A 23061-nucleotide genomic window follows, 5' to 3' on the forward strand; every position below is an offset into this window, starting at 1 on the left:
CCAGAAGAATTTTTTTGTAGAAGGACCGCTCCAGCTCCTACAGAGGAGGCATCAACCTCCAATAGGAAGGGTTTAGATGGGTCAGGTCTGGAGAGCACGGGAGCCGAAGAAAAGGCAGACTTGAGCCGTTTAAAGGCGTCTTCCGCTTGAGGAGGCCAAGACTTGGGATTGGCATTTTTTTTGGTTAAAGCCACGATAGGGGCCACAACGGTAGAAAAATGTGGAATAAATTGCCTGTAATAATTGGCGAACCCCAAAAAACGTTGGATAGCACGGAGTCCGGAGGGGCGTGGCCAATCTAAGACGGCAGAGAGTTTGTCTGGATCCATTTGTAGTCCCTGGCCAGAGACCAAGTATCCTAGGAAAGGAAGAGATTGGCATTCAAACAGACATTTCTCTATCTTGGCATAAAGTTGATTGTCACGAAGTCTCTGAAGAACCATACGGACATGCTGGCGGTGTTCTTCTAGATTGGCAGAAAAAATCAGGATATCGTCCAGATATACAACAACACAGGAGTATAAGAGATCACAAAAAATTTCATTAACAAAGTCTTGGAAGACGGCAGGGGCGTTGCACAGGCCAAAGGGCATGACCAGATACTCAAAGTGTCCATCTCTAGTGTTAAATGCCGTTTTCCATTCATCCCCCTCTCTGATGCGGATGAGATTATAAGCACCTCTTAAGTCCAGTTTGGTAAAGATGTGGGCACCTTGGAGGCGATCAAAGAGTTCAGAGATGAGGGGTAGGGGGTAGCGGTTCTTTACCGTGATTTTATTAAGACCGCGGTAGTCAATGCAAGGACGTAGAGAGCCATCTTTTTTGGACACAAAGAAAAATCCGGCTCCGGCAGGAGAGGAGGATTTACGGATAAAGCCTTTTTTTAAATTTTCCTGGATGTACTCCGACATAGCAAGAGTCTCTGGGGCGGACAGAGGATAGATTCTGCCCCGGGGTGGAGTAGTGCCCGGGAGGAGGTCAATAGGACAATCATAAGGCCTGTGAGGAGGTAGAGTCTCAGCTTGTTTTTTGCAAAAAACATCCGCAAAGTCCATATAGGCCTTAGGGAGACCGGTTACAGGGGGGACCACAGAGTCACGGCAAGGGGTAATGGGAACCGGTTTTAGGCAGTCCTTGAAACAAGAGGGCCCCCAACTCTTGATCTCCCCAGTGGACCAATCCAGGGTTGGGGAATGGAGTTGAAGCCAGGGTAGTCCAAGGAGGATTTCGGAAGTGCAATTGGGGAGGACCAAAAATTCAATCTTCTCGTGATGAGGTCCGATGCACATTAGAAGGGGCTCCGTGCGGAAACGTATGGTACAGTCCAATCTTTCATTGTTTACACAATTGATGTAGAGGGGTCTGGTGAGACTGGTCACTGGGATGTTGAACCTGTTGACGAGAGAGGCCAAAATAAAATTTCCTGCAGATCCGGAATCCAAGAAGGCAATAGTAGAGAAGGAGAAGGCAGAGGCAGATATCCGCACAGGCACAGTAAGACGTGGAGAAGCAGAGTAGACATCAAGGACTGTCTCACCTTTGTGCGGAGTCAGCGTACGTCTTTCCAGGCGGGGAGGACGGATAGGACAATCCTTCAGGAAGTGTTCGGTACTGGCACAGTACAGGCAGAGATTCTCCATGCGGCGTCGTGTCCTCTCTTGAGGTGTCAGGCGAGACCGGTCGACCTGCATAGCCTCCACGGCGGGAGGCACAGGAACGGATTGCAGGGGACCAGAGGAGAGAGGAGCCGGGGAGAAAAAACGCCTTGTGTGAACAAAGTCCATATCCTGGCGGAGCTCCTGACGCCTTTCGGAAAAACGCATGTCAATGCGAGTGGCAAGATGGATGAGTTCATGTAGGTTAGCAGGGATTTCTCGTGCGGCCAGAACATCTTTAATGTTGCTGGATAGGCCTTTTTTAAAGGTCGCGCAGAGGGCCTCATTATTCCAGGATAATTCTGAAGCAAGAGTACGGAATTGTACGGCGTACTCGCCAACGGAAGAATTACCCTGGACCAGGTTCAACAGGGCAGTCTCAGCAGAAGAGGCTCGGGCAGGTTCCTCAAAGACACTTCGAATTTCCGAGAAGAAGGAGTGTATAGAGGCAGTGACGGGGTCATTGCGGTCCCAGAGCGGTGTGGCCCATGACAGAGCTTTTCCAGACAGAAGGCTGACTACGAAAGCCACCTTAGACCTTTCAGTAGGAAACTGGTCCGACATCATCTCCAAGTGCAGGGAACATTGGGAAAGAAAGCCACGGCAGAATTTAGAGTCCCCATCAAATTTATCCGGCAAGGATAGTCGTAGACCAGAAGCGGCCACTCGCTGCGGAGGAGGTGCAGGAGCTGGCGGAGGAGATGATTGCTGAAGCTGTGGTAGTAGCTGCTGTAGCATCACGGTCAGTTGAGACAGCTGTTGGCCTTGTTGCGCTATCTGTTGTGACTGCTGGGCGACCACCGTGGTGAGGTCGGCGACAACTGGCAGAGGAACTTCAGCGGGATCCATGGCCGGATCTACTGTCACGATGCCGGCTGGCAGGTAGTGGATCCTCTGTGCCAGAGAGGGATTGGCGTGGACCGTGCTAGTGGATCGGTTCTAAGTCACTACTGGTTTTCACCAGAGCCCGCCGCAAAGCGGGATGGTCTTGCTGCGGCGGTAGTGACCAGGTCGTATCCACTAGCAACGGCTCAACCTCTCTGACTGCTGAAGATAGGCGCGGTACAAGGGAGTAGACAGAAGCAAGGTCGGACGTAGCAGAAGGTCGGGGCAGGCAGCAAGGATCGTAGTCGGGGGCAACGGCAGGAGGTCTGGAACACAGGCTAGGAACACACAAGGAAACGCTTTCACTGGCACAATGGCAACAAGATCCGGCGAGGGAGTGAAGGGGAAGTGAGGTATAAATAGGGAGTGCACAGGTGAACACACTAATTGGAACCACTGCGCCAATCAGCGGCGCAGTGGCCCTTTAAATCGCAGAGACCCGGCGCGCGCGCGCCCTAGGGAGCGGGGCCGCGCGCGCCGGGACAGGACAGACGGAGAGCGAGTCAGGTACGGGAGCCGGGATGCGCATCGCGAGCGGGCGCTACCCGCATCGCGAATCGCATCCCGGCTGGAGACGGTATCGCAGCGCACCGGGTCAGTGGAGCTGCCCGGAGCGCTGCGGTAGCGAGAGAGAAGCGAGCGCTCCGGGGAGGAGCGGGGACCCGGAGCGCTCGGCGTAACAATTGTGTACTAGGTTGGGTATACAAGGTTGTGCATGTTTGGGCACATATTCAAATATTTATCTGTAATGTTTGACAAACTACATAGAACAGTTCATACATTTATGAGATACATACCCAAAAGATACATTGTTAACTTAAGCAAATAATATAACAAAGAATGCAATGTTGATTTTTATAGAGGAACGTGCATTTCTGAAGACACTCGGTCTCTGTGCAGTACACTGGAAGTCAATGTTAGTATTTGCATATCATCATGATTCCTATTATGATAGTTATCTGTTCCATAGCAACAATGGCTTTTATGTTGCATCAAGTTCTACAGAGGGCATGTATATATGAATAGCTTTTATTCGTTAGAAAAAAAAATTACATATACTGTATAAGCTAATAATGCTGCCTATGCTTATACAGACATTGGTCTATCGCTTGTGCCGATGTGTTAAGTAGAACTTCTAGTTTAAATGGTCACTGTCAGATCGAAAAACTTTTTTACATTATAACTGATGAAAATTAAAGACTTTTGTAATATGGTTGCATACATTTTTTTGAATATTTCATGAAGAAAACTGCTCCTGAAAATCCCCCCACTAGGGGTCCCCATACCTACTGGGACACAAACCAGTCCTGCAGCAGCATCAGGCTTGTCCATGAGTCATGGACAAGGCTGCATGAGCAGACACACCAATTGCCTCCCACCTCTACAAGGAGGGAAACACCCCCTTTCCCTGAGAGGATTTCTAACACTGTAAATTCAAGAAAATAGGTATTTTTATAAGAAATATAGGTGATAGAGACATACAAATTAGATGTACATGATCAGGATTAGGTGCTGAGTAACATATAACTATTTTTTTTGTGGGATCAGAAAGGTACACTTTAACCTCTTGGGGACGCAGGGCATACCTGTATGTCCTGCACCCACTCCCGCGATATAACGCGGGGTCACGCGGTGACCCCGCATCATATCGGGTAGGTCCTGGCAGCTAACGGTAACTGGGACACAGGGCTAATACCAGACATCACCGATCACGGTGATGTCCAGTATTAACCCTTTAGACGCGGCAATCAAAGTTGATCGCCACATCTAAAATGTAGAAAAAGCATTCCTGGCAGCTCAGTCGGGCTGATCGGGACCGTGGTGTCCTGATCAGCTAGGAAAAAAGGGGAAGAAGAAAATCTAGCAACCATATATCAATTGCACACCACAAATATTCAGTATATTCCCAAAAAATTTTTATATATATATATATTAATCTTTATTAATCACAAAGCAGACAGATAAGTACACACAATTTTAAAATCAATTAAAAACAAGATCCCAGAGCAGAGGAATATAATCCTGCTACGCCCACCCTGCAGTAGGTGCAAATGACCCTGAGATGTAAATCAGTCCCGGCACAATAAATCCCAAAACAATCTATGCAGCAATGGAAAAAATTATATATATAATATGTATCAATAAATGACAACAGCTGACAAAGATTATTAAAGTCACCTAGCAGCCTATCCACAAATCTGTATACAATCAAAGTGTCACAGTGCCTGTAATGAACCTATCGATAAGATAGAGGTGCATAGCTACAACCTGATAGAGTGCAATGTGTCCGTCCAGTCCAAGAAATAATAAGGGATGGCTGTCAGACTAAGTGCTGTAATGCTGCTGCCGGGACTCTGTACATCAAGGGAGGGAGAAGCTAACCCACGCGTTCCGCCTCCAGCTACGGAGGCTTCCTCTGGAGTAATGAGGTACTCATCCTGTCCTTCTTATTATGGATCCACAGGTATTACTACAGGTGATTATTATCTCACTTATTTCATTGTATATATAAGAAGGACAGTCGCGTACATAGAAAAAATTCCAAAGTCCAAAATAGCGTATTTTTGGTCACTTTTTATACCAAAAATAAAGGAAGAAAAAGCGTTCAAAAAGTCAGATCAAAACAAAAATGGTACCGATAAAAACTTCAGATCATGGCACAAATAATGATCCCTCATACCACCCCGTATGCAGAAAAATATAAAGTTATAGGGGTCAGAAGAAGACATTTTCTAACATTTAAATTTTCCTGCATGTAGTTATGAGTTTTTCCAGAAGTATGACAAAATCAAACCTATAAAACTAGAGTATAATTTTAATCGTCTGGACCTATATAATAAAGAGAAGATGTCATTTTTACCGAAAAATGCACTGCGTAGAAACGGAAGCCCCCAAAATTAGAAAATTGCGTTTGTTTTATTTTTCAATTTTGTCTCACAATGATTTGTTTTTTTGTTTCACCATAGATTTTTGCGTAAAATGACTGATATCATTACAAAGTAGCATTTTTGGCACACACACAAAAAAAAAGCCATCATATGGGTCTGTAGGTGCAAAATTGAAACGGTTATGATTTTTAAAAGAGGAAAAAACTAAAAAGTGCAAAAATGGAAACGGAGTCCCCAAGGGGTTAAAGCCCACAGCATAGGCCTGATGCTGCTTGAGGTGGTGTCTGTTGATATATATTGCTGCTCCCCTAGAATGGATGGGATAATTAACCTAAAAGGTTCACCTTTAAGAATCCCCTATTCTGAGGAAAGCGGTGCTAGGACCACGTGATCTGTGGATGAAATTCCGAAGTGTGCACTATGCAGCGAAATTCCTGCAATTGGATTCCGCTGCATTGGGATTGCTGAATGAAAAGTGGTGTCTTTTTAACCTACTAATAGTTCTACCTTGTATAACTGTGGGGAAGATTTATCAAAACCTGTACAGAGGAAAAGTAGAGATGTTGCCTATAACAAACAATCAGATCGCTGCTTTCATTTTTCAGAGGCCTTTTCAAAACTGAAAGAAGTAATCTGATTGGTTGCTTTGGACAACTGGTCATCTTATCCTCTGCACAGATTTGGATAAATCTCCCTCTATGGCCCTCATTTACTATTCTAAACCCGACTTGTTTTGTCTGTTTTTTTTGGCGCATCTTTGTCTGCGACATGTCGCAGACATCGTGCACCAGTCTGCGACACGATGCAACATTTTTTCCCGACGGACCCGATGTGGATTCTCCCAAACCCGAAAAAGAGGCGTAACCCGACATTTCTGAGCTCTCCCACGTATTTATAAAGGTTTCCAACCCGAATATGTTGAATTCTTGTGGATTTTTTCCCGACAACTCAGAGGAGTTGGAAACCAAAACCAACAAAACCCACGTGCGACAAACAGGATGCGACATAATAATAAATTCCAGGGGGAAAAAGCATTCGGGTAAGAAAGCAAGATAGACTTACAACCCGATTTTCTAAGTAAATGAGGGCCTATGTGTTTTCGTAATATCCACTTATATTAGTAACAAAGTATTGGGAGTGGAGTAAATGAGGAAAGCATGATCTTATTAGTATTTGTCACGATTCGGCTACGGGTTGTGGATCCGCTGTGTCAGCGAGGGATTGGCGTGGACCGTGCTAGTGGACCGGTTCTAAGAGGCTACTGGTTTTCACCAGAGCCCGCCGCAAAGCGGGATGGTCTTGCTGCGGCAGTAGCAACCAGGTCGTATCCACTAGCAACGGCTCAACCTCGCTGACTGCTGAGAAGGCGTGGGACAGAAGGACAAAGCAGAGGCAAGGTCAGACGTAGCAGAAGGTCGGGGGCAGGCGGCAAGGTTCGTAGTCAGGATGGATAGCAGAAGTTCAGGTACACAGGCTTTGGACACACTAAACGCTTTCACTGGCACAAGGCAACAAGATCCGGCAAGGGAGTGCATGGGAGGAGATAAGATATAGTCTGGGAGCAGGTGGAAGCCAATTAAGCTAATTGGGCCAGGCACCAATCATTGGTGCACTGGCCCTTTAAGTCTCAGAGAGCTGGCGCGCGCGCGCCCTAGAGAGCGGAGCCGCGCGCGCCAGCACATGACAGCAGGGGACCGGGACGGGTAAGTGACCTGGGATGCGATTCGCGAGCGGGCGCGTCCCGCTGTGCGAATCGCATCCCCGACGGCCATGACAGTGCAGCGCTCCCGGTCAGCGGGACTGACCGGGGCGCTGCGGGGAGAGAGACGCCGTGAGCGCTCCGGGGAGGAGCGGGGACCCGGAGCGCTAGGCGTAACAGTACCCCCCCCCTTAGGTCTCCCCTTTTCTTTGTCCGGTAACTGCCTCCCCTGGGATGAGGACACCGGGAAAGAATGGAGGGTTTCCTCAACGGGAGGCAGCACAGCAGGAGTGGGAATGGGGAGGGAGGGCAGAGGGCGAAGCCTGGCACGGGGCAGTGTGACACCAGGACGGGGGCCATGAGGAGGCACAGAGGCTTGCCTGACGGGACTGGGAGGGGGGGAGAGGCACTTCCCATGGCAGGCAGAGTCCCAGTTCTTGATCTCCCCGGTGGTCCAATCAAGGGTGGGGGAATGAAGCCGGAGCCATGGCAGACCGAGGAGGACCTCAGAGGTACAGCCGGGGAGAACGAAGAGCTCAATCCTCTCGAGGTGGGGTCCAATAGACATCAGGAGGGGTTCTGTGCGGAAACGCACGGTGCAGTCCAATCTGGCTCCGTTGACCGCGGAAATGTAGAGCGGCTTGACGAGACGGGTCACCGGGATGCTGAATTTATTCACAAAGGACTCCAATATAAAATTTCCAGAGGCACCAGAGTCCAAGCAGGCCACGGCTGAGAGGGAGGAGTTGGCTGAAGGAGAAATCCGCACGGCACCGTGAGACGTGGAGAAGCAGACTTAGAACCAAGAGACGCCACACCCACGTGAGCTGGGTGCGTGCGTGCGTTTCCCAGGCGTGGAGGACGGATAGGGCAATCCACCAAGAAATGCTCGGTACTGGCACAGTACAGACAGAGATTTTCTTCTCTACGGCGATTCCTCTCTTCCAGGGTCAGGCGAGACCGATCCACTTGCATGGCCTCCTCGGCGGGAGGCCCAGGCGTAGACTGCAAAGGATGCTGTGGGAGAGGTGCCCAGAGATCTAAGTCTTTTTCCTGGCGGAGCTCTTGGTGTCGCTCAGAAAAACGCATGTCAATGCGGGTAGCCAAATGGATGAGTTCTTGGAGGTTGGCAGGAATCTCTCGTGCGGCCAGCACATCCTTGATGCGACTGGATAGGCCTTTTTTAAAGGTCGCGCAGAGAGCCTCGTTATTCCAGGATAGTTCAGAAGCAAGAGTACGGAATTGTATGGCGTACTCGCCAACGGAAGAATTACCCTGGACCAGGTTCAGCAAGGCAGTCTCAGCAGAAGAGGCTCGGGCAGGTTCCTCAAAGACACTTCGGACTTCAGCGAAGAAGGACTGGACTGTGGCTGTGGCAGGATCATTGCGGTCCCAGAGCGGTGTGGCCCAAGACAAGGCCTTTCCTGAAAGAAGGCTTACTACGAACGCCACCTTAGACCGTTCTGTAGGAAACAAGTCCGACAACATCTCCATATGCAGGGAACACTGAGACAAAAATCCACGGCAGAGTCTGGAGTCCCCATCAAATTTGTCCGGCAGAGACAAGCGGAGGCTAGGAGCGGCCACTCGCTGCGGAGGAGGTGCAGGAGCTGGCGGAGGAGATGGTTGTTGCTGTAGCAGAGGCAGAAGTTGCTGTAACATGGCGGTCAACTGCGACAGCTGCTGTCCTTGTTGGGCAATCTGCTGCGATTGCTGAGCGACCACCGTGGGAAGATCAGCGAGACTTGGCAGCGGCACCTCAGCGGGATCCATGGCCGGATCTACTGTCACGATTCGGCTACGGGTTGTGGATCCGCTGTGTCAGCGAGGGATTGGCGTGGACCGTGCTAGTGGACCGGTTCTAAGAGGCTACTGGTTTTCACCAGAGCCCGCCGCAAAGCGGGATGGTCTTGCTGCGGCAGTAGCAACCAGGTCGTATCCACTAGCAACGGCTCAACCTCGCTGACTGCTGAGAAGGCGTGGGACAGAAGGACAAAGCAGAGGCAAGGTCAGACGTAGCAGAAGGTCGGGGGCAGGCGGCAAGGTTCGTAGTCAGGATGGATAGCAGAAGTTCAGGTACACAGGCTTTGGACACACTAAACGCTTTCACTGGCACAAGGCAACAAGATCCGGCAAGGGAGTGCATGGGAGGAGATAAGATATAGTCTGGGAGCAGGTGGAAGCCAATTAAGCTAATTGGGCCAGGCACCAATCATTGGTGCACTGGCCCTTTAAGTCTCAGAGAGCTGGTGCGCGCGCGCCCTAGAGAGCGGAGCCGCGCGCGCCAGCACATGACAGCAGGGGACCGGGACGGGTAAGTGACCTGGGATGCGATTCGCGAGCGGGCGCGTCCCGCTGTGCGAATCGCATCCCCGACGGCCATGACAGTGCAGCGCTCCCGGTCAGCGGGACTGACCGGGGCGCTGCGGGGAGAGAGATGCCGTGAGCGCTCCGGGGAGGAGCGGGGACCCGGAGCGCTAGGCGTAACAGTATTTACAACCAAAATGTTTATAAGGATTATATAATCCTATTATATCCACATGTTAAGCAAACTTGGTTTTCACAAGATTTATAATGAATATGACAGCGTTATTACAGATAATTATTTCATCAGATATTATCCAACCCTGTATATCTGTAATTTATTTATTTTTTTACAAATATCTGATATTCAAAAGTGGTATTCCGGCATAAAGATTTGTATTTCATGTCTAGCCTGTCATTTATAAAAAGAAAAACAAAGACTAAATTTAGAAAGTTAAATTGTTTTCCCTCAGACTCCTCAGCAGCACAATGTGGGGTGTGTCTCCGCCCCTGTGAGCAAATGGGACCTGGGATTTTTTAATGATTTAAATAAAAAATACCCTGGGACCTCCCCCCCCCCCCCCCCCCCCCCCCGGTATAAAGCACCAGGATCGCACTAGAACAATGAGTAGATTATAAAGCAAAAAGAAAATAAGGGAGGGAAGCTTGTGCTGCTGAGGAGACTAAGGGAAAACAAATAACTTTCTAAATTTAGTCTTCCCTAGCGTCCCTCAGCAGCACAATGTGGGGATCTAGCAAGAATCACCCCTAGGGAGGGTTTTCCTGCATAGCAGTTTGTATAATAGACTTAGCGAAAGTAGTTTCGCTAGACAAAAAGGTATCCACTCTATAATGTTTTAGAAAAGTGAGTGGAGAGTTCCAGGTTGCGGACTGGCAGATATGTTCCAAAGGAACAGAATTACGCTCTGCCCAAGAGGCAGAAACAGATCTCGTAGAGTGCGCTCTGGTGAACTCTGGTGAAGTTAACCCTCTAGAGGTATAACATAAATTTATGCATTCGCATATCCATCTTGAAATGGATGGTTTAGATGCCTTGGCACCTTTCTTTACACCCTGGAATAAAATGAGGAGATTCTCCGCTTTCCTAAATGGTTTGGTTTTTTCTAGGTAGACCTTTAGGCATCTTACCAGATCCAGGGAGGCAAGGTCCTTCTGGGAAGATTCAGAGTCAGGAAACTTTGGGAGACAGATAACCTGGTTAATATTTGCGAAGGAGGGGACCTTAGGCAAAAAAGAAGGTAGGAATCTCAGAAGGACTCTGTCCTGCAAGAAAACTGTGTAAGGTTCTGCCGCAGCTAATGCTTGAAGTTCACCAACTCTCTTGGCGGTGGTGACAGCTAGAAGTAGCACCACCTTAAGAGTGAGGAACCTAAGTTCCACTTCCTCTAAAGGTTCAAAGGGTTTAACACACAATTGTTGCAAGACAAACGCCAGATCCCAGGGTGTCACTGGTTTCACCGCTCTAGGACGAATTCTAGTGATGGCCTTGATAAATGACCTTATCACTGGTTCCTGAAACAGTCGTCTTTGTAAGGTCGCCGACAGTGTGGCTAGTTGGACCTTGATGGAATTTGGAGAGAGACCTTTGTCAAATCCATCCTGTAAAAATTCGAGAATTGATGGAGTGGATGGAGAAGAAGCATTGATCTTCTTGGTGACACACCAGGAGATAAAAATCCTTTTGATTCTAGCATAGGCCTTGTTGGTTGCCTCACTCCTAGAGTGAGATAGTGTTTCAAGAATGCGGTCCGAAAACCCTCTGGCTTTTAATATCAACTTCCATGCTGTCAGATTGCGCGTCTTGAGATTGTGGCAGAATTGAGTGCCCTGAGACACAAGATTCTGCCTGACAGGAAGTTTCCAGTATATTCCCTTGCTCATCTGAATGAGCTGGGAGAACCAGGATCTTTTTGGCCAAAAGGGAATGATGGCAATCACCGAGGCCTGATCCTGTCTGATCTTCATTAATACCCTGGGTATCATCGAGATAGGAGGGAATATGTAGGCCAGTTTGAAATTCCATGGAATCGACATTGCATCCAGATAAAGAGGTTTGTCCATCTGGTAAAGGGAGCAGAACTTGTCTAGTTTGCGATTGGATCTTGTGGCCATAAGATCTATTTCCGGGAGACCCCAGCGGTCTATGAGCTGAAGGAATATATCCTGGTCTAGAGTCCATTCTCCCGATACCGTAAGACCTCTGCTTAGACGGTCTGCTATGATATTGTGTACTCCCCTTATGTGGACTGTGGAGAGCCTGAGAACTCGAGTCTCGGCCCATCGAAAGATCTTCGCCACCTCCTTAAGCAGTGGAACTGATCTTGTCCCTCCCTGCTTGTTTATGTAGTAAACAGCCGACATGTTGTCCGTCCTTATTTTGACAGCTTGTCCCAGGAGAGAGGGGGCAAAGTGGAGAAGGGCATAATATATTGCCCTTAGTTCCTTTATATTGGAAGAAAGAGGAAGTTCTTCTGTACTCCACCAGCCATTCACCTTCTTCCCTAGCAGGTGGGCTACCCATCCTGACCCTGAGGCGTCTGTCGTTAGGATTGACCACTGAGGTTCTACCAGGGACATTCCGTCCTGGGGGTTCGCCCACCAGTTTAGAGATCTGCGGACTGTGGGAGAAAGTTTTAGACACCTCTCTAGAGAGGAACTCCTCCTGTCCCAGGCCTGGAGAACCTCTGTCTGGAGAGGTCTCATGTGCCAGAGTGCCCAAGGGACAGCTTCTACTGAGGAGGATAGGAGTCCTAGGAATCTCATGAGAGTCCTCAGTGACGCTTTGCGGGGGACTCAAAGGAATTGATATCCCCTGGATATCCTGTCCTTCTGTGCTGGAGACAGATAGATTCTCATGTTGTGAAGTCTAGCGTGGTGGTGATGTGATGGCTGAGCTCCTCCTGAGTCTTGGCTAGAAAAAGCCAATCGTCTAAATAGGGTATGATTCTGATGCCCTGTATTCTGAGAATCGCCATCATGGATGAAACCACCTTTGTGAATACGAACGGGGCTGTGGAAATGCCAAATGGCAGAACCTTGAACTGGAGATGATGGAGAATTCCCTTGATAAAGACAGCAATTCTTAGGAATTTCCTGCGCCCTGGAAATATGGGAATGTGAAAATAGGCGTCTTTTAGGTCTAATGACGCCATGTAATCGTCTCTCAGAATGAGGGATTTTACTGATCTTATAGTCTCCATCCGAAATTTCTTCTTGACTATAAATTGATTGAGAAACCTGAGGTCTATTATAAGCCTCCATTTTCTTCCAGGCTTGGGTACTAGGAACACTGGGGAATAGACCCCCATGCCCCTCTCGTGTAGGGGAACAGGTTCTACCGCAGAACTTGAGATAAGCTCTAGGATGGCTTCCTCTAAAGCCTCCTGTTTTGCAGAAGCTAGAGAGGGGGATATTAGACACCTCTCTGGAGGGAGATACGTTAGGGGAAGGAAATAACCATTCTCCACTACATTTATGACCCAAACATCTTTTATTAGAGTTTTCCAAGCTTTGAGAAAGAAATGAAGGCGCCCGCCTACAGGTAGACTTCTCGCGTCAGAATTCTGGCTTCTTTGAGCCTCTGGCTCTAGATGATCCCTTCCTTGTGGATCCTGATCCTCTGCCACGTCCAGAACCTCTATATTGCCTGTTACCTTGTGGAGATCGATCTCTCCTGGGTTGATTATAGCGCCCGCGAAAGGACTTCTCTGATAATGGAAGGTTCTTCCCCTTCTTATTGGAGAGCTCCTCCATAATGGTGTCAAGTTCAGGACCAAATAATTTAGCCGGATTGAACTCCAGATTACCAAGAATGTACTTGGAATGACTGTCTCCAGGCCATGGTCTTAACCAAAGAGCCCTCCTAGCAGCTGAAGATAGGGCCATGTTTCTAGAAGCTAACTTCACCTGTTGACAATTTGAGTCATATAGGTAGTCCATACCTAGGTTAACATATTTAAAGGACCTAAGTAAGTCCTGTCTACTGACCCCAGAGTCTATGTCATCCTGTATTCTTGAAAGCCAAGATCTCATAGCTCTTATGACCTCAAAGGAGGCATTCCCTACAGCACACTGGCTGGAAGATGCTGTATACGATCTTCTGAGAGTGACCTCCATGTGTCGGTCCATGGGATCCTTGAGACTAGAACCATCATCAGATGGGATGATGGTTCTCTTAGAAAGTTTGGCGATGGCGTAATCCACCTTTGGTGGGTTGACCCAATCCTTAGATCTTTCTTGATCCATGGGGTAAAGAGTTTTAAACCTTTTATTTATAACAGGTGCCTTCTCTGGGTTGATCCATTCTGCCTTCATTAAGTCTAGGACCGTGTCCTCAATCGGGAAAACTCTAGGCCCCTTGGAGGTAGAAGGAGCGTCCTCGCGGGTGGCTGGTGCATTCTCTGCTTGCACAGCTCTGATAAATTTCGAAAACTTCTCCATAGGGAAAAATACTTTCCCCTGTAGCTTCTCTTCCTCTGAACTAGATGATTTTGTCTCATCTATAACCCTGAATTCCTCATCAGAGTGTACAACTACAGGCCTATCACTTAGTCTGGGCTTCTTCTTAGGAGGAGGAGCAGTGGTTAATGAATCCTTCAATTCTTTGATGGAAGAAAAAACGAAATCCTTAACCCAACAGAACATGTCCTGCATAGAAGGCTCAGTCTCTGGTGGTAACCTGGGGCAACAGGTGGAACAAATAGGATAATCGTATCCGTCTGGAAGGGGAGTCTTGCATGAGTTACACTCCAAATGCTTCCTCTTGTGGGAGGATTTCCCATAGGTCTCCCTGCGCCCTCCTGAACCTCCTGAATCCATAGAAGACATCTAAGAGGTAAGAGAAAGGATTAAAAAAAATCAACTCGCAAGTATAAATGGACTCCTCCTATCAGGGCAGTAAGAATACCTATTTCTCAGGTATATAAAGTGTGGAAACAACACACCGAATAGGGTAAACGTCTAGTAGCTTTCAGACAATAGTCTTCTGGCTCCAAGAGACCAGAGCCAGGCTAGGGGGCGTTTAAATAGCTGCAAATTGCGCCAAAAAATATAAGCCCCTCCCACTTCCGGGTCCTGTGCCCGGAAACTTAATAATAAATCAAACTCTTACCTCAACTCTAGGAAACCTTTACCTAACCATATCACCTAAGCACCCTTGATCTCTAACATATTTGGGCTCCCCCTAATAAGAACCGACTCCTCACTGCTCTGTACGGATCCGCCGGAAGTGACGTCCCGCAATCCTCGGGCTACAGGAAAATGGCTCCGAAACCGGAAGTGCGGCTAGCGTGGGGTCCGCGAATCCTCCCGGACCCAGGAAAGATGGCGGCGTGCACCAAACCGGCGGATCACCTGCAAGAAAGGAAAAGAGAAAAGAATAAGTAGGTAGGGGGAGCGTGGATGTCCATGCTCACACTAGGACAGACAAAAAACTCACTGTTCTAGTGCGATCCTGGTGCTTTATACCAGGGGGGGGGGGAGGTCCCCGGGTATTTTTTATTTAAATCATTAAAAAATCCCAGGTCCCATTTGCTCACAGGGGCGGAGACACACCCCACATTGTGCTGCTGAGGGATGCTAGGGAAGCTGCACTTACCTTTAGAGCTCCCCAGCTGACTCTGACAATGCTGCTTCCAGTCACCAGAGTTCAACTTTTCTGGGTGCTGGGGGTCAGTAAGTCAATTGCTGCTAATCCAGTGATTGGCATTACCAAAGGCAGTGGGGGAGCATGGGAGGTAAAATTTGTTTATAACAATCAGCCTGGGCATCTGGGCATCAAAAACCCTTCTGCCGAATAACCCCTTTAATAACTCCCTGTCACTACTATTCTGACACCTCCCTGCTCCCACGCTGGTCCTATTCACTTGGCTCCAGAGATATTGATTCAACATGACAGGTGATCTCAGTGATTGGCTGTAGTGGCCATATATGGACATGCCATGTCATAGTCGGGTTTCAGACCATTGTGAGTATGGAAGAAACGGCTCGGGAATAGCAGGGGATTGATAAAATAAGTCTTACTCCTTTTGTTATTGGATATGATTCAGGATGAGTGAATGCAAATATGGGCTCCAGGGCATCTAAAATGAGGGATCCACATGCGAGGACATGGGGAAGGAATCCTGGGAAGGCGGGAACAAGGGTCGGCGGGATGATCCTGAATCACATGCAGCATGCAGCCTATCAGCAGCCAGCCACCCCTGTAAAGTCGGGGGTGGGCTGAGAGGCAGGGGCTGGAACAGGTGGTTGCTCACCTCGTGGCGGACCGCTCGCTCGATGCTCACCAGAATGGGTACTCCAAAAATTTAAATAAATTCAAAATGTAATTAAATAAAAATTACATTTAAAAAATCTCTTGAATCTCTTCAATTTTGACGCCATATGGTCTCCCTGCTGCCACATCCAGACGTTCTGCGGCAGTGATTCTAATAGCGATGCCTATGCATGTTACGACAAGGCAACGTGTTCTCTGTAGGCCAGAAATAGACATTTTTAATAGCAATTCGCCGCAAATAAATTCGGACCGAAACAAATTTTTCAAAAATTCGCTCATCTCTAGATATGATAAATAACTTTTAGGAAAAAACGTATGCAGTTAGATAACCTCTTTAACACAGCACACTCTGCTACTCCTATTATAAAAAGACCTTAAAAAGGTATTGTCCACTTTTTTTTTGTTTTTATTTACTATGTAGAGAATAGGAAATCATACACTGGAGCAGCAACCCCCATTCAACACAGTATAATGGTATAACCCATGTTTAGTCCTGTGTAATGAATCCATGGGCCAACTGACAGGATTAAACAAGGTATCCATCATGTAGCCTTCCGCTCACACATCAAGTGACCCCTGGAATTCAGTTCATGATGGCTGAATGGGAATAGTTATTCTTATATTTTTTTCCATTATTATGATTGTTAGTCCACCAACTTGTTTACTGTTAGCTAAATATTAAGGTCACATAGCATGTGTCAAGGGTCACATGACTGGCCATGGTTCTTTCATGACCATCTATGGCATGCACTGCTGTGTCATTCCATTTTTATTCATCAAAAAGGGTTATTGGACTGGTAAAAAAAAAAAAAAAGATATGTGAGCAGATTTTTTAATATAGGTATATAATAAAACTGTATGATTTCTTATTCTATGTTTAATAAAGCTTAGAATGGGTTGGCTTTACTGGGTATATTTAATAAAGAAAAACATTAGAATGTAGCCCACCACATTAAAGCAGTCAGCATGGATTGGATGAGTTACCTAGCATTCTTTTCTGAGGATACTGAAGAAAAACACTTTCATTTTTAAAAAGGCCTCTCAAATGGGAGCTGCAATCTGATAGGCTTCTATGGAATGCTCCTCCACTCTGCACCAGATGTAATACATTTCCCCCAATATGCTTTAATGTACAGCTTTTTGTTCACTTTGTGTTTCAGCTTCTGATACCACATGTAAGATTCACTATAGCCATCAACACAAAGGCACGGGAGCAGCTGATATGTGAATGTGGCCTCTTCGATAAGGTTTGGACTTTTACTCCCAGCTTAAGTTTCTTCATAATGACATGGAAATATAAATGATTTAATTCTAAGGCAAAGTTATTCGATTTTTCTTTCCTCTCAATGTGGCCTTGAATACAAATGTGTACTTTACCCAAGGAAAAACAACTTTCCCCTGAAAAAAAATTCCCTACATTGTGCCCATGGGTAAAAATTACCCCGCACTTTAATTAAAATATTCACCCTTCAGTGTGCTTCCAAATAAAAAGTGTCCCTACGCTGAGCCCATAAAGACTTCCGTCCCCTTCAACTGCCAATGTTCCCACACTATTTCCAATCCAACACTGTGAAAGCCTGACCTCTTTTAGCCAGGCTCTGAGGAATAATGCAGGTGTGATGATGTCATTTTACCGACTCCATCTCAGAAAAGACACCATATCCTAAGGAAACCAAACACGACTCCCTTGCAGCAAATATCTTTATTGTATTAACATCAAAAGAACTGAGAAGAGAATATATGGTTTTGTGTTTTTTTGTTCGTTTTTTTCCATGGGGGGGGGGGGGGGGGTGTTAAAAGTTATTTGTTGTTATAAAGAAAAACACACAACATGTTATGAAAGAATCTTAAAAACTCAATAGTGCAACACTGTAGTCATAGCCACAAGATAACTGTTGTGTAAGGACTACAGAAAACTCCATCATGACGTGCTGTTCTGGTCTGGAGCAACAGTTGTCAGTATCTGTCCGGGAACATATATAGTAACACCTATGTGTATGTAATCCCAAAAGAGAAAAAAAGAAGTGTGGTTAGACACTGGGTCTTGCCACAAAGGGTATACAGTGCTTTCCTAGCTGCCCTATAAAAAAGGCTCTCAGGGGCTACTTTTGAGTAGTGTACCTCTTAGTAAGCAATCTCTGTCTGCTAGACATGTCTCCATGTGTGCGGGCTCTGGTATGTCCTTCATACAAGGATATACTGGCTAATATCTAAATTTTAGCATTAGTGTTGAGGGTTAGCCAATGTCATTGTTTACATCTACCACACAGTGCACCTAAATTCCTGTATTACTCTAATTGTTACACATCCACACCGTCTATCTGGTGTAGGATTCTATTGTGGCACTTGTAGTCCGCTGCAGGCATCCTCCATTGTATACATTTTATGCTGGGGATCGCCCCTAGCAATGGACTACAAGGACAGGATCTGCTCCCCCAGTATAAATAGAACGTGTCAGCAGATAAGATCCATTTGGCCCATCTAGTCTGCCGAAAAATCTGAATACTATGAATAGTCCCCAGCCCGATCTTATATGAAGGATAGCCTTATGCTTATCCCATACATGTTTAAACTCCTTCACTGTATTTGCAGCGATCACTTCTGCAAGAAGGCTATTCCATGCATCCACTACTCTCTCAGTAATGTAATACTTCCTGATATTACTTTTAAACCTTTGCCCCTCTAATTTAAAACTATGTCCTTTTGTGGTTGTTTTTCATCTTTTAAATATGCTCTCCTCCTTTACCATGTTGATTCCCTTTATGTATATAAAAGTCTCTATCATATCCCCTCTGTCTCTTCTTTCTTCCAAGCTATACATGTTAAAGGAGTACTCAGGTGCTTAGACATCTTATCCCCTATCGCCGCTGGGGATCTTGCACGCGGCACCCCGTTTGTAATCAGTCCCCGGAGCGTGTTCGCTCTGGGTCTGATTACCGGCAACTACAGGGCAGGCGGCGTGTGACGTCACGCCTCCGCCCCCGTGTGACATCACGCTCCGACCCTCAATGCAAGCCTATGGGAGGGGGCGTGATAGCTGTCCTCCCATAGCCCCCTCCCATAGACTTGCATTGAGGGGCGGAGCGTGACATCACACGGGGGCAGAGGCATGACATCACACGCCGCCCGCCCTGTATTCGCCGGTAATCAGACCCAGAGCGAACATGCTCCGGGGACTGATTACAAACGGGGTGCCGCGTGCATGATCACGGACGTCCCCAGCGGCAGGATTTCCGCGATCAAGCATCTTATTCCCTATCCTTTGGATAGGGGATAAGATGTCTAAGCACCGGAGTACGCCTTTAAGGTCCTTTAACCTTTCCTGGTAAGTTTTATCCTGCAATCCATGTACTAGTTTAGTAGCTCTTCTCTGAACTCTCTCTAGAGTATCTATATCCTTCTGGAGATATGGCCTCCAGTACTGCACACAATACTCCAAGTGAGGTCTCACCAGTGTTCTGTACAGCGGCATGAATGCACAATTGTACAACTGCATTTGGGCTTGAGCACCTCCAGCCATTTGAGACCACGTTTTCAGTGTTGCTAGACATGTCTCCACAATGCACTTGAAGGTGATTTTGCCCAGCTGACTAAAAGAAGATGATTACTGGACTGAGGGAAGAAGAATGGTCCTTTGATTGATCCACCGATAAGTATTAGTAGCTCCCCCAAGTTTTCTTGTTCCCATCTAGACACAGATTGCACCTTCGTTACACAAATCCAGGTGCTATTTGGGATTCAACAATGGTCAGCCTTGAGTAAGGAGGCCTTGTGATGAGCATTTTAATCCTGCTTTTGCTCTGGAGCGACACACTGCCCAAACTGATAATGTGATTATCTGGGAAACCATCACATAAGACAGATGGTCACCCCTAGGAGGAACACTAACAGCTCAGAGATATGTGCAGGACATCCTTCAGCCACTGTACGGCTTCTCATAGCAGGGCTTCCAACTGGCATTTTTCAGCAAGATAATGCTCACCCACACATAGCACAGATTTCACCGGAATGTCTTTGCCTCAAATGCAAAGACCGTTTCAGCAACCTACGAGTGTGAACAATCTACAGCTCAGGCACTACATTTGTTGGGAAATGCGCTGCATGATGTCATATAGCACCTGTTCCCCTTTCTGCCCAACTTATCTTATCTTGTATGCAGGATACAGGCAGCCCAACAGGTTACCAGAGCCTTCTTTCTTCTTGTCCAGTTTTCCCCAATGAGGCTGCGTTCACACATTCAGGCTTTTAAATGCAATTATTGATGACAAAGCCAGGAGCACATAGGGGGCATGTACAAAGAAAAGACTGGGACTTCTCTACTTTACAAATCCATTCCTGGTTTTGTATTCAATAATCTGACCATGTGAACATGGCCTAATATAATATTGAAATCTCTTACATATATCATTACATTCACATATTTTAACAATTTAATTTGATTCCAATAGTGCATTCTTATTTTTATTTTTTCAATGAATGTAGTTCAGTTTTTAATAAAGTGTAAATTATATTGTAGGCCAATGCAACAGGAGGAGGAGGACATGTAGAGCTGTTGCTGAGAGCCATGAAAGAGTTTACATATGAGAACCTTTGCTTTCCAGAAGCAATCAAGTTGAGGGGTATGGATAACAAGGAGGAAATTCCCTATTATTTCTACAGAGATGATGGAATGAAAGTCTGGGAAGCAATACTTGAGTAAGAGAACTTTATCTGTCTGACTGTCCCATTTAGCGTTCAATCAATGTGACAAAGAATGTGTATGTGGAGGTTTAGAGACCTTTTTATTGGGCAAACACGCTTTTATCCATAAGGATCAAACAATATTAAAAAAAAAAAAACTAGTTTTTGTCCTATTATTTTGGCGCATAGTGTCTGCGACATGTCTGTGCCAGTGTACACCAGGAAAATCCGACAAACCCGACATTGCATTGTTAAAAGCTGGAAAATGGGCATGGTCTGCTGAAAATGGGGCCTGGTTTGTCCAGAAAGGAGGTGTGGTTTCACAACCTGACCTATTTACTATTAAATTTACGTAAAATCCTGTGAATAAATGGCTGGAAATTTCTACCTAGAAAAAGCTGGTCAGAAAATGTTCCTCACTTGTAAATCTGTGAATCCCCATAGTAAATAGAGGGAAATCCTGCAAGTCTGAAACAACATTTCACACTAGTAAAAACCCTACACTCTCAGTAAATGAGGCCTATAAGTACAATATATTTAACTCCTTATGCAAAGTGTAACTAAAATGTTTGTAGCAGACTATGAAGATCCCCCATCATAGTCGTTTAAACCTTTCCGTATATCTAGAACATATCAATGCATTAATAATTTTACATAGTGGTCTAGGCTTTTAGGGATGCAGAGATAACAGTCACATCCAGGGCCTGGTGCCTTAATTCCACCTCTAAATTTACTGAATTTTTAGTTTCAGAATTCAATAAGCAATGTCTTAAACGTTTTAGTATACAAAGCACTATAGGACAGTGGCTTGGATTATACTTTATATGATACAAGTGGATACAACATAAATACCAAACAAATCTGATACGATTACCTAAGTGTATCAAGAGTTACTTTTTTAAAGAAAAATAAGAGAATTGAATACAAAAGAAAATTAAAAAAATAAATACATTATTAGTGTAACAAGGAAAAAAAATAGGACTAGTGGTGCAGTATGAGGAACCATGAGGCAACTTCTGTACAACCATAGCCTGAGATGTGGGATGCCAAATTTTACAAGCTATTTCAGGGATATTAACTTATACAAGAAGTGTCTGTGTGGGAGCAGTGATCCCATCCATGGGGGGGGGGGGGGGGATCGGAACTAGACATGTCACATGAATGTAGAAAATTGATCAATGTTTGGCTTTGTATTAAATAAATGATTATGAGAATGTGTAATACATATAATTTACTGTTTCCATACAGCTTTGTGGGAGATTTGGTGGATATTTATTATGAAAGTGACCAGACAATCTGTGAAGACAGTGAGCTTCAAGCTTTTGTGAAAGATGTATTTGTTTTTGGACTACGGGACAATGAAGACTCTGGTAAAATAATCAATTCTTTTATTACAGCAGCACATAAAGGTATTGAAGCTATAATATTAGAAATACTGTATAGGCCATCTTGTGTAGCAACAAGTCAGACAGGCAGAGGATGATTTTGCTGCACACTTCTCCCACCTCGTCCTAGACCCCAACTGATCAAAACTTTTAACATGTCTGATATGCCAAAACTGTTTATTTTGATACTTTAAAGCATTGATCCCCAAAGATATTAAAACACTTGCACATACTACATTTAAAGGGGTTATCCAGTGTTGTATAAAAAATAATATAGTACCAGAGCAGGGGTGATTAGAAAACAAAAACATACTTACCAAGCTGGTCTCCTGCAGCTTCTGTTTCCCTTCTTTCAGCCCCTTGTCTTCTTTATTCTTCATGCTTCTGATACAAATGCTCGATGCAAGACTAGCCAGCTTAGCAAATCACTGGCCACAGCAGTGTCCTGTCTCAGCCAGTGAGTAATTGAACCAGTAGGTCATGCATCAAGGGCTTGTCTTGTAAGCAGGAAGAAGAGAGAAGACCGAGGGACCTAGCAGAGGAGAATGCAGGTGACCATGGCTAGGTAAGTATGTTTTTTTCTTCTATTCCTCCCTTATGATCCCCTGCCCAAGCATCATATTAGATGTTATAAAACATTGGGTTATCCCTTCAAGTATGCTCACCATGTTCTATTGATAAGACAACATGAAGGTTTAGGCAGGGATTAGGCAGGGTAGAATGATTGGTCAAAGCCCCTTGGCAAAATAGTTGAAATAGTTATCCCCAAGAACAGTTTTATATAATCTTTAGCTGGTTATATGCTGTGGACAGTATCTATGGTGATTGCATATGTCATCGCAATCAGCCACGTCTGACAACAGTGCCACTGTTCTTTCATGTCTGCTGTTGGGGGAGCAAGAGTCATACATGTTGGATCTTTCTTTGTCCAACAGAAAGAAAGGGGGAAGATGAGGTGTTTGTAAGCTGCTTATCCTCCTCTGCATATGGCAAAAAAATCACTTCTAGTTAGCCACAAAGACAGATGTGCTATAACATTCTAAACAATGGGGGAGATCAATCAAAGGATTTAGACTGGTTTTTCCCATCTAAATTTGTCGAACCGAAAGTCGCAGTCTAAATATGTGCAACTTTTTTGCGACTTTTGCTTTAGAGGATTTTTAGAACATGATGCATTCTAGTCTATTTTAGATGGAAAAATGCATTGGTGGTGAATTTATCAACAGCGGCTTTTTGGCGACAAGTCGAATAGGCTGAAAGTACGCTGAAA

The 23061-nt window shown here is 45.8% G+C and overlaps 1 protein-coding gene and 1 long non-coding RNA gene across 4 annotated transcripts in view; one reads left to right on the top strand and one right to left on the bottom strand.

Moving 5' to 3' along the window:
* Window positions 1–23061, top strand: part of ALOX5 (arachidonate 5-lipoxygenase) — a 161252-nt gene that overhangs the window by 112144 nt on the left and 26047 nt on the right. For all 3 annotated transcript variants that reach the window (XM_056530386.1, XM_056530388.1, XM_056530387.1), the window contains exons 9-11: window positions 16887–16973; window positions 20243–20421; window positions 21655–21776. In XM_056530386.1, the coding sequence (XP_056386361.1) occupies window positions 16887–16973; window positions 20243–20421; window positions 21655–21776 (388 nt within the window). The remainder of the gene's footprint in view (window positions 1–16886; window positions 16974–20242; window positions 20422–21654; window positions 21777–23061) is intronic.
* The window catches only part of LOC130282298 (uncharacterized), a 98485-nt gene that overhangs the window by 30279 nt on the left and 45145 nt on the right, over window positions 1–23061 (bottom strand). The gene's annotated exons all lie outside the window — the stretch shown is intronic.

This window comes from Hyla sarda, chromosome 7 (assembly GCF_029499605.1).
Source record: "Hyla sarda isolate aHylSar1 chromosome 7, aHylSar1.hap1, whole genome shotgun sequence".
Taxonomy (NCBI): Eukaryota; Metazoa; Chordata; class Amphibia; order Anura; family Hylidae; genus Hyla; species Hyla sarda.